This window comes from Oryzias melastigma, linkage group LG20 (genome assembly GCF_002922805.2).
Source record: "Oryzias melastigma strain HK-1 linkage group LG20, ASM292280v2, whole genome shotgun sequence".
Taxonomy (NCBI): Eukaryota; Metazoa; Chordata; class Actinopteri; order Beloniformes; family Adrianichthyidae; genus Oryzias; species Oryzias melastigma.
Window position 1 is genome coordinate 16016368 of NC_050531.1, and position 12999 is coordinate 16029366.

The 12999-nt window shown below is 36.2% G+C and overlaps 1 protein-coding gene across 1 annotated transcript in view; it reads left to right on the forward strand.

Annotated features, from left to right (window-relative positions):
* Nucleotides 1-12999, forward strand: part of olfm3a (olfactomedin 3a) — a 35682-nt gene that overhangs the window by 16395 nt on the left and 6288 nt on the right. Inside the window, exon 2 of the mRNA XM_024279646.2 lies at nucleotides 12157-12300. Coding sequence (XP_024135414.1) covers nucleotides 12157-12300 — 144 coding nt within the window. The remainder of the gene's footprint in view (nucleotides 1-12156; nucleotides 12301-12999) is intronic.

Here is a 12999-nt window from a genome sequence, read left to right on the forward strand (position 1 = left end):
AGCATACTGCATCCGGTTAACAAAAAAAAGACGAGTGATCTTCGTTCTAATTTTTTCTGATTTTCCTGTTAATAAGAACTACAATCAGGCTGAGCTCTAACCCCCTCTGCTCATGAAACTAGAAGTTTTGCTTATGCATTCTGTTTTATTCTTCCTACTTACTTTATCCACAAACTTTACAAAGGAAAAACTTGGACGTAGTTACATTGATCTGTTTATTTTAGTCTGTAGTGATGCAGAAAGCAAATTACTGCAGGAGTTTACCTTGATGTGAAGCTGTAGGGACTGTCAAAAAAGACACTAAAAGACCCTAGAAAACAATAGCAATTTCTCATTAATTCATCATGACTATTCAAAAAATATCATAAATACTCATTATTAAACAAACTTTACTGAAACTGCTTTTATTATTACTCTTTAAAAGGGAACTCACCAGTTCAAGAAATGCAAGTTATAAAAATGTTCTTATCTTGTCGCTTTAGGACAACATCTGCAGTCCTGAAAAAAAGAAATCGTTTTTTTTAATTTGACAAAAAAAAAATAGAGAGAAAATTACTGTTTTTTTAATACACAAAACAATTATAACAAAGATTAATATTGTATTTAAACCCCCCAAAATTAGAATGAAGATAACCTGTTTTTCTTCTTAATACAGAAAAAACTTAGAGCGAAGATTGTCTGTTTTTTGTTCCTTTTACTACACGACAAAATTAGAATGAAGATTACCCGTTTTCCTTTTACACAAAAAAATCTGACTGAAGACTACCCGGTTTTTAGCCCTTGTACTATCCTATGGGGTCCAGATGACCCCACCTTACACTGATGTGTGATCCCTCCCAAATCAAAGGTGGACAGGATTTTGTGTCTGCCACAGACACCCGTAAAGATAAAAAAATCTCTGAAAAAGAAAATTTATGCACTGTCTTGTGGGGTCTAGATGACCCCACTTTTAACGTAAACATGCCTAGGGTAATCCAAGAAAATATGAAGATTAACATTTTTTCTTGTCTTGTCTTTTTATCTTTTTAATACATGAGAAAATTAGAAATTACATAGATAAAATTGGAAATATTTTTTATTTATTCATTTTTTAATGCATTGGGCTTCCTTACATTTCAAATACAATGATGTGAAATGAAAAAAACTGTCTTTAAAAACCTAAATTTACCTGAATTGACTTGAATAGCATGACAAAAATGTCTGTTAATGGTAATTTAAACTGAAATGCTTCATTCCTCACTGTCCCAGTTAAGGACAAAAGATGGGATTAAGATGGGGTGAAAGAGTCCGACTATCCCACACATCATTTATCGACCCTCCTCTTACCCGTGTCACCTTTATCGCCCAAACCATTCACCCTCAGCCCCTCATCACCTCCAACCTTCAAACAAAAGCTTTAGCAGGACAAATGTAACGACCACTTCGTGCTATTCAAGGATAAATACCTGTTGATAGCTGAATTACAAACAGAGCCAGATTTACTTAAGTGTGTAATTGGTGAGATATCGGCGTGTCATGAATTGCTTCAATCATATCTTCCTCTGGGAGACATTCATTATGATTATTGTTCACGCCTTGTAGGTGCGCCGTTGATTTGCATATACTTTTTATTGAGTTATCCGTGATTAGGAAAGTCAGGTCGTCATTTATACCGCTTGGAGCACGCGGGACTTTTGTCTTTAATAAGAGCGGGAGTTGTTGTCACAAATGTGATCATTTGTTCAAGAATAATTATGGAAAGTTGTGAAAAGAAAGCCCAGAGGCATAATCATGAAAGCACAACCTGGTATTAATGAAGGAATATTGCATATTAATTAATGCAACTTTTTTTTTTTTTTAACTGTTTGGGATCCAATGTGAAAATGAACAAAAACTGTTTCATAAAAAAATAAAAATGTTATCATTGTGGAGATACTTTTATGGAATTAACTTCTTCCTATATGACAGCATAGAATGTTTAATTCCCTGTCAGGTACGAAAGACCCACAGTGGTCATCAATGATTCTTTGCCTCGACCCTATTCTTTGGGAGGGACTAGCAGCTATTGCGACAATTGTGTCCCTTGGCCTGATGGCAACCTGATCACATGGTGAGTGTGATCCATGAGATTCATGAATCCGGGCTCGTCTTCCATCTGAGCTGAAAGGGTGTTTGCGTTTTAGGTCCTCACATTTGTGCACCTTTCTGAATCTCCACCGTTGTCTTGTCGACAGGAGCCTACGTCTTCTTCCTTGGGGGAGGAGGCCAAAGTTCACACCCTTCTCTTTACATTCATTCTAATAAACACACATTCACCTGGACACACCTGCCTGTTCACTTCTGCACAAACACAAATGTTTGTATGTGTGCAGACCTGACTGATGTATGAAATATGTATGCTTGCATGTGTTGGCACACATATTTTTTCGTGACTTTACTTTTTTTTGTGATATGTCCAGTATTCCGCTTAGATCTTCAAAAATAAATGTGTGCAAGTTTGTGCAGATATGTCTGTGTTTATATCTGAGTGTGTGTAGTTTTGCACAAACATACAGCCTTTCTGTTGACATTTTTTACAACATCTATAACGTTAAGCTTCAAGATTCCCTGTTACCTCTCTACCAATGTTTTCTCTGTTTTTTTACCATCTAAGTAGAGTAAAATGAGAACAGCAAAATAATTTAAGTAAATGAAGTTTTGTGTTGAACACAAAAGAGGTTTGAGTGGTGTAAATGGAGGAGCACCCATTCTTCTCAAGGTGTACCAGAGCCCCACCAATAATAATGAAAGTCCTCCCAAAACAAGACTTAAAATCCGTTCGCTCAGCTGCTTGACAGAAAAGTAATATTAAAGACAACTATAGTGGGCAGTTTCATTTGAAGTGGATTCATGGCTTTGATTATCTTTGAACACAGAGTTGTGAATGAAGAGACTAAACTCTTAGTCACATGCAACAGGATAAGGGACGGTCTACGGCTGTTGAAATGCTTTTGGGTTGTCCGGTCCCTGAAGAGTTGTAGAGATAAATGGCTTAGTCCTTAGAGGACTGCAGGTGCGTTTTGCAGTTCTATAGAGGATCATACGACCACCTTAAGGAACACCATGAAAATGCGACATACCATTGTCGTGCATGAGGTAAGGATATCGTCAAGTATTGATAATGTTTTTGTAAGTCATAATGTCGCTCAGTTCCCTTACGCCACGTTCTAGTCATTAGTAATGCCTTAGTCACATGCACCCGCACAGGGATTGACCTGTATGAGTGTTGCAGGGTTTTAGGTTGGTATAGAGAGTCATAGAGAGGAGCGGTCACATCTTAAGCGGAGTACAGGTGTGTCTTGCAGTTCCCTTGAGGCCACTGCGGTCACCATATTTGACATGTAAACGGAACGTACCGTTGTTGTTCGTGTGGTATGACGTATAGGTGACACAGTCTCACGGTGTCTTTATGCAACACTCTAAACTAGTCTTTCAGCTTTTTTTCATTTAGCTTCTCTTTTGTTATAATCATTTGTGGTTTGTTAATGTTTGTGTACAGTATTATGAGAGGTTTGTCTTATTATTTGATGGCATGTGTGGGGAATGGTGTTGTTTGTTTTTATGTTATGTCCAACACATTCCATACACGAAAGATATTTCACAAAAATAAATTAAGTTAAATTTTAGTCATTATTAAGGTGTACAAACTGGCCTCTTACTGCTTGTATGGGGTGCATAGGTGTCTGTGGAGGCTACTAGAACACAACATAAACTACTCTTACACACAAGGGGTGTGCACTTTAGTAAACAGCACAATCTTGGACAGTGCGCAAGATTTGAAAAAATGAAAAAAAAGTACAACCCACCTTAGCCTCACCTACCTCACCCTTACCCTCCCATGTTGTTTGAGTACAACATGTCACCCGCCGCAGACCCGTTCAAATACACGTATGAACATTTTCTCTCTACAGACTTAACAAGTGGTTTATGACCTTGATATTTTGTGCCGGCCACATGCGTGCTCCATACAGGTTTGGCAATTTTTTACCCCCGGACAGGCGTATCAACCTGGAAGCTTTAACGACTATCTGAAACTGAGCTCCATACAAACCATTGGATACACAACCACACGCTTTGTCCGCTACTATTGTCACACCTCATGAAGTTCCACTTCATTTTATTAAACCTTGTAGTTTTATTACACATACTATCCAGAACGAAGTAGCTTTACAGAAGTCAAATTAATTTGAAATATGTTGAGGTTAGATGTAAACAGCAAAGAAGACCTATAAAACAAAAGACTAAAATTAGGGCCAAAACATCCAAAAACACCATAAACATGACTTAACTTAAACTTCATTGAAACTTTACAACATCAGTGCAACATGAGAAGACTGAGTTCAACTTAAAATGAAACATTTGTCTGGATGAGTTGCCCCATTTGCTTCAAAAAGTGTAATCAAAAATGAGAAAAAGTTCAGACAAGCTGTGTTTGTTTTATGTCAGAAAATGAAAAATGAGGAATGTGGCAATTCAGGTTTCCAAAGGGAGCTCAGGCAATGCGTAGACGCCACATGCTCCGTCTGTTCAGATGCATGTTTTTCCCTGATTATCAGATTTTTTTTTTCCAGAATTTTGTTTTTTTAATTGTCTTTGGTTCCACACAGCCATTTACTAAAGGTGAATCATCTATATCTAAAAACCTGTTTTTTTAATTTTTATTTTATTGAAAGCAGTCAATCGATATTACAAGAAGTAAACTTTCATTAAAGCTTTTGAACTCACATGAGGCTTCATGCATGTTGTGTTTTCTGATTTCACAGTGGAGCAGCATCAGTTTGAAACCACTGCTCACACTAATAGCTAATTAAAAGGAAACCTTTTAGAAAGCACTTAAAAGTCAAACAATGCTTCACACGAGGTGCTATCTGCTGGATATTAACGCACAAAATGTGCATTATTATCGCGGTCAAATGATCACAGCGGTGGACCCCTCTTCTTTTCCTGTCAATGTTCATTTGTCGTCTGTCTGATGAGCAGCACAAAGGATTGTAAATGTCACTCTTGACTGCAGCACGGCAAAAGAGGGGGCTAATTTAGAGTTCAATTAGATCGGTGGGTAAAAGTGTTATATGAATAAGAAATAGGAATGAGACTGGTCATGTGTGTAACGACAAAAGTAATGAGGTGATGATCGTCTTATAATCGGAGTCATGTGACGTGAGCTCGTCCAGTCCCAGGCGGTTGGAATAGATGAATAAGAAGGCCTTTTAGACGTAATGGTTACACCTACTTTTTGATATTCATACATTTTTATTGTGCAGGGAGTATATTTAATTAAACTTTTATTAATATATATATATAGGGTTCAAAAAAAAAAAAAAACAGACCTTTTCTTTTTGGTAAACATTTTTAGCGGCCAAAAATGTTGCTTTTTTTCATAAATACCTGGTGTCACAAATGGGCGGACGGCTGGATCCAAGTGCAGCTAAGTTTTTTTTGGCACAGACAGGAGAGAAGCACAACCAAAAGTTCACAAAGCTAAATCAGGGTCAGGCAGGAAGAGGTCAGACACGAGTATGAGGGCATCAGAGAACACCCAGAGTAGTCAGGGTCCATGCGAGGGTCGGGACAGGAGGCAAATAATCATAGTCGAAGACGAAGCAAAAGATCAGGTCAGGTTGAGAACGCTCAGTAATGCAAGCAGAATGACATAAACAAGACTTCGCACTGAGCAGTGCTCTGATTAAATACTGCTGGGAGTGATTGCAGATGGAAAACAGCTGTGGGGCTTCTGGGAGTGACAGCAGGGGCTGATGGGAAGTGTGGTGATTCAGTAAGTGTTAGTGTTAGGTGATGGATCCCGCTGATGACCAGTTGGGGAGACGGAGGACTGATTCATGACACCTGGCAACAAGATGGGCCCTCATCATTGACTAAAACAGGAAGTTCACTTCCCTTCCATACCGCTCAAAAAAACGTTACTTTAGATGGCAACCCTTAAGCTACGTTTACACTAAAGCAAGTTTAAGTGGACAGTTTCAATGAAAAGTCTACGTTAACACGTTTTTTACATATTCAAAACTTGTGTTCATGCATACCTATGCAAGTTTCTAAAACCGTTTTTTGGCAGTTTGTACAAAACGCATGCCCATTTAATGCATGTTGCCAGTTAAACTAAGGCTATGTCCAAATTCCGTCATTACTCACAAAATTTGCTATTTTATAGTCCAAATTTACAATTCCGAAAGTCTTTGCGAAAAACCAGTATGCATTGATGGTCACTACATTTGCAAATATAGACCACAATTCATTGTGTTCAAACAATTAAAAATATAAAATTAAAAAAAGTATTTAAATGTATTTTTTTAATAAACCATCCACGTTTTCAGTATCAGAACACAGTGGAGTCATAAATAGACATCGTAAAACGTTCGTATTGATTAGATTTTCAATTTAGGAAATTGGTAACGTCATACTTGCCATTTAAAAAAAGTAGAAAGCATGGTGTCCAAATGCCTTTCAAAATCCAGGGCAGTAGATAGTCCTGTACTACTGTATATAGTTTTTTCATACTAAGGGATTGGGGTGGGAATTCAGACATAGGTCAGACGTTAATCAATCAGGGACGTATAGATGTCGTCCACTTTCAGTTTAATTAAAATACCAATCATTTAATAATTGGAGGAGAAATAAATAATTGTGGTATATAATACTAAGTCGTGAATATGAAGGAATAAAGCCGTGAAAGAAAAAACCTGGAGCAAGATTTGCACTGCCTCGACACTTTGCACTAAGCCTCTTCCAACTGAGGTGGAGAACATTCACTAGTAAACAGTAGAAGAAGAAGCCTTTCCCATCTCGTCCAGTGTGAACCATTATTTAAGTTCAATGATGTGCATTTAGCAAGTTCATGAATGTTGAACTTTGGAGACATGCTAAATCCCCTAAAATAACAACTTTAAGACTCGAGGAGCGCCAGGTAGACATGAGTTTTTAACATAGACATCTGAAAAGTGCATATAAGTGTGTTTACATCGATTTTCCTTGAAAGTGGTCGCTCGAAGGTACATTTCCGAGCTGGGGTGAACACTATCATAAACCTACTTGATTTCTGGCTTTGTTACAAACATAAAAAGAACAATTTTTGTTTGCAAAGACACAAATGTCTCTTCTGTCAAGTGTCATTTCTCCGTCTTTTCTCTGAGAAACAGCAGTGAATCATGCACTTTGGTGAGCTTTTCTTCCCTCTTGCCTTTTTATTACTTGGCAACTCCTCTACCAAAATATTGATGAGTGCCGTGTCATTCTTCAAAGACCCACGAGTCAAACCTTGGCTAAGAAAGACAGAGATATGAAGAATAACAACCAGAAGAGGAGACGGGAATGCCTTGGCATGTGTGCAGCTCTGTGAGCGTGACCGCTGATGGGAACCTCTCTGCGCATATTTCTGATGCAGTTGCAGAGAGCAGACCTGCACTGGGCGACTGGGGAGGTCTTTGAGCTGCTGGATGTTGTTGTGTGAGGATGATTAATGACGGGACTTTGGCATGCAGCTCTGTGAAGCCATTGTAGCCTTGCAGCCTGATACTCCATCTATACTTACAAAAAGACAAAAACCAGTGTTGAAAATGGGAAAGAAACAAGGTGAATTTCTCTTCTTAACGTCATGTTAAAGATATAGCATGTTTTAATGTTTTCTGCCGTTATTAATGTTGTATTCTTGTGGCATGTTTCTGATGATGGAGGTTGCACCGTCAATTAAAATTCATGTCATAAATAAGGCACACCATAAGGCGCATTAAGTGAGACAAAATAGTCAGAGGTAAGTCTGTCAGTCAGTCAAACTGTATTAACTGTGTGCAAAGGGACTGTACAGCGTTAGCCAAGTTAGCAAATTCACAATATCTGTAACAACAAACCTTGTTTGTTACATGTAAAAAAACAGACTGACATTACTAAGACAAACATTATTGTAAGTACGCTAACTCCCAACCTTGTCAGTAACAGGAAAAAAAAAAAACCTACACACTCCAATACGTCACACGTTAGCTACGACAGCATATTAACATTGTCTGTAACTCCCAACCATGTTTGCAACATGAAAAAAAAAAAAAAAACATGTTACAATACATCAGCATATTCACAATGTCTATAACTTCCAACCTTGTTAGTAACAGGAAAAAAACAACACACTCCAATACCGCAACATGTTAGCCACGTTAGCATACTCACAATACCTATAACTCGCAATATTGTTTGCAACATGTAAAAAACAAACAAAAAAAATGCTACAATGCCGCGACATGTTAGCCACGTTAGTATATTCACTTTACCTTTAACTCCCAACCTTATTTAAAACACATTAAAAACAGTCTGATACTGCTAAAACAACATTACTGTGACTATGCTAACTTATAACCTTGTTAGTTAGAGAAAAAAAAATACAATACCGCAAAACGTTAGCCACGTTAGCATATTCAAAATACCTTTAACTCCCAACCTTGTATAAAACATAAAAAAAACTGCTGATACAGCTAAAACAAACATTACTGTGATTATGCTAACTTGCAACTTGTCGCAAACAAATGTTTCAGGTTGTTTAAACCTAACATAACAGAAAACTTCCAATAGTGCAACACGTTAGCATGTTCACAAAACCTATATCTCCCAACCTTGTTTGCAACAAGCAAAAAAAAAAACAGACTGATACCAGTTAAGCAAATGCAATAATTTAGTTGATCCTCCACTTCTCCATCACACATAAATCTCGTTCATGTAAATCAATCTCATCCAACCACATTCCCTTTATTTTGGAGTTTGTACACTTGTTTTCTGCATAACCTAAACAAGGATTTCAGTCTTGTTCAATGTTGCACCTTTTTTCTACAATTTTTTTAACACAAAGTTAATCAAAAAACCTGCTCTGCTCATGTCAGAGTATCGACTTTATGGTTTCTAGATGCACAGATCTGTAGCAGCTTTTATGTTTCTGTTTTGTGCTGTTTCAGAATTGATTCTAACGTTTCAGGAGCTTATAGGTTCATGTATTATTACAGATTAACTGTTCAGGGTGTGTGGTTTAGAAAATAGGTCAATGGATCTAATCTTATAATGTTTTTTTAAATTTTATGTTGATCTTCTTTTACTGACATTTTTAAAAAAAAAACTTTTGCTGAAATTTAAATTGGCTTCAAAACTGATGTTAAGTCTACATTTTTTTGTTCATAAAATAAATCACTTACAACTTCCTGCTCTTTTAATAAAAAACACATTTATCCCTCAACAATTATTTATAAAAGGATTAACTTGTTATCCCCAAAGTTCACACGGAATGTTTTACTTTTATTCGTGAACTGAACCACATTTACATAATTGGATTTTCAAGTTACATAAAAGCGTGTGTATGAAGAACATGTAATATTTAACATCACACTCTGGCAGAAATACTACAAACAGAGCTCAGTTAGGCTGATTTGAATAAAAAATGAGAAAAAATGTTTTTCATACTGCAAAATGTAGGATGGTTTTAGATGATGCTGTGTGGTAACTGTCTGTTTTGAAAAATATTCTTTGATAAAGAAAAAATTAGGGTTAAGCAGTGTCTCTTCATAAATTTCTGTAAATTACGGTGTGTACTAGTTGGATTTTTATAGTTATAAAATTAAATGAAAATAAAAGTCCAATTGACATATACAGTCTATGGTATGAAACTACTTTTTGATGGATTATATCTTCAAAGTGAACTTTTTCAGACCTATTGCAAAAAGAGTTGTGTTTCATAAGCCAATGACTTATTACTGTCCAAAAGCTGGACACGAAACAAACAAAAGAGTTGCTGCACCTGAAAGAGTTAAACAAATACCAATATTTTTATTGTCACTTCAAAAAAAACGTTACCAACCCCTTTCAATTAAATGTTGTACATAAGTAGACTCCTGCTGCTCCTATATGGCTGTAATGGCTACAGATGTGATGACATTTCAGCTCAGCGCCCTCCGCTAGGTCACTTAACCGCAAAACAAGCTGAAACCTACACAGCAGGGCTCATCAACAGGTGTGTTTGTAACACAGACGGAAAAATGTCCATGTTATAATCATACTACTCCAACTTCCACAGACGAGTACACAGTTGTGTAAAAGTTCTGAATTATCCATTATATTTTTAGACTACACTATACTATAATATACACTATATTATACTATTATATTACTATTCTTTAATTATGGCCCACAACAGTCTTGTTTTTTTTTTTTTTTTTACTGTACCTTTGAGTCAAAATGTCATCCCTGCCACTTACTCAAAAACTCACCAAAATTTGCACACAGCTAAATTTTTTGATGACATCACAGCAGCAGAGACCACAAAAAACACGAGAAGGGCAAAAATCTCTAACGGGGCTAAAAAAAAAAGTAATGCAAAGTCCATTAACGAAACCAAAACACACAAGTCAGAGCTATAATTGGCGTCCATTTTGTTGCAATGTGTGAAATTTACATTTTCCCTCAACATAGGAAAAAAAACTTTGTTTAAATGATCTCATTCAAAATTTACACACATGTTGCAAGGCTATGAATGGAGGTAGCCATCTTGAATTTTCCTAAAAAAATCCCCTTCAGTACTTTCTACAAACTTAAATTCCTCATAGGGATTTTGACATGTCGCCTCATAACTCCTCGAGCATCTTTGAGAAGATATTTGGAAAAAAAAATGCTGGTTTAAAAATGTATAGATTTTGAACAGCGCTAGCTTGGCCACCTAACACCTTTGAATCCTTTAATTTTAACATATGCCAGACAGACAAAGTTCCCTTTCTCGCACATTTTTTACCAGAATATTGATGTAATGTATATAAAAAGGGAGAAGGGAAGAATTTGTATTGGGCCTAAAACTATCCAAATACTAAAATTGTGGACTTGATTTACAAAAAAAAAACTCTGTTGCCAAGGAGATCCATAAATTTACTTTGGCCAATCCTTCCAAAACTTACATGCAACTTGTCCGTCACCATCAAGTGACTAAAAATTAAAATGGTTGCTATGGAGATAAACCAAGAGAAAATCCACCATTTTGATAAAAAGGTGTTTTTAATGAGTTTAAAGGGGTAGCACCTATGGGATAGCTTTAAGCATCCTTTAATCTTTCACTGCCCAAACATGCCAAAGTCATGAAATGTTTGAATTTATATTTTTAAAAATTTCCATCAGAAAAATGTAATTTCTGCTGCCACATTTTAGCTCCAACATTGGTCCCTGAATGTTTCCTGTTAGAGATTGCAGCAGATCAGTAACACTCAGAACGGCAGAGGTCAAGTGCCAGAGAACAAACCGTCATCCCACGTTGGACCTGATTGATTTGAGCCTGAAATAAATAAATAGACTCCAGCTCTGTGGTTTTTGTAAGAGGAGTCATTCTGACTGGAGCACTTACTAATTATGTTCGACAAAGAAACAAGGTTAGGGGAATGTTTCTTCACTAAAATACCAAAGTGGTGTCAGTTTTGAGGGCTGAATTTTGAAAACAGCTCTAAAAAGTAGACCGAGTAGTCAATGTCATCAGAAACAGACTAAAAGCTGCTTTTATATGAACTTTTTATGCTCTGTGGTTGATTTTATCAAACTCGGTTTTTATTTTTCAGCATTTTTAGTTCCATCTGTTTGCGGGAAATGAGTGAAACGAGTGACATTGTGGTTTTATTGCGTGTAGAGAAAGTAGCTTGTAGGTAAATCTGATCCAAAACTTCTCATCCTGGAAAAATAATGCATTTGTATTCTATTTCTGGTAAATAACTATTATAATGAAGTATCTAACTTTAAGTCTCGTAACTATATACAAATTGTGCTGCTATATGTTTGCAATTTTCACTCTGAAGTTAGATCTTGATTGATGCTTCCTTTATTCATTTTTAAGGAGTTCATTTTTGTAGAAAATAACTTTAATAATTGGAGGCAATTATAGTGCTTAGAACCTTGACGTCTTTTCTGTCAATTGTTTGCTTGTTTTTAATGTATTTTTTTCGTTTCCAAATGTGATAAGAGCTATTCAATTTAAAACACTAGTGATGGTAATTTATTTTATTCAATTAAATATTTGTATTTTTCTTTATCTTACAAACCCAATATGTCAAAAAGTAAAGTTTCAAGCAACACAGAAAGTAGTTTAGTAAAAACTGTAACATTTTCTGCTTGTACCTCCAGACTATTGGCCCAAAGGAAGGCTGGCAGGTGTACAGTTCTGCCCAGGACGCGGATGGACGCTGCATCTGTACAGTGGTGGCTCCGGAACAGAACCTGTGCTCCCGAGACGCCAAAAGCAAGCAGCTTCGCCAACTTCTTGAAAAGGTGAGATCATTTGAAATGAATGGACCTTGAGCTGTCACATGGCTTATCATTCTCAACAAGCCCATTTTGGCAGGATATGACATCACAGGACTCCTGGCATTTCTTGAAATCTGAAGTTGGCACATTGATTGTATATGAGGATTTGACTGAGTAGCCCCTCCCCCTTTGGATTCCAAACAGGAAGTACCCATTGGCTCCACGAAGCCAAAATCCCATAGACTTCTGTAGAGAATTAAGTAGCTATTACTCAGTCATTATATTTATCAGAATTATTGAATAGTTAAGTGCATTACTTAAGTCATTAAATTAACTAACATTTATTTACCATACAAAATGGATTACAAAGCATTAATACAAGTTTTCTTGTGGAATTTCTTAGCATTATGTATGCAAAATGTTAGTTATTATGTTTGTAAAAGCTTTAATAATGTCTAAAGTAATCATTTACTATGGTTGTTTTATTTAAAAATTAGGAAGCAATAAGTCAGTAAGGTTTTACAGCAAATACTGACTACAAGCTTCATAAGCATTAATTATCTATAGTTAACAATGAATTGATCATTGGAACCTTATTGTGAAGTGTGAACAATTATCACCTCAGAAACAATAAATGCTAATAAGTCTTATAAGCAACAATTAAGCAATAATAAACCAATAATTAATGCTTTATTATTCATTAACTAATGTAACAAAAGGGAC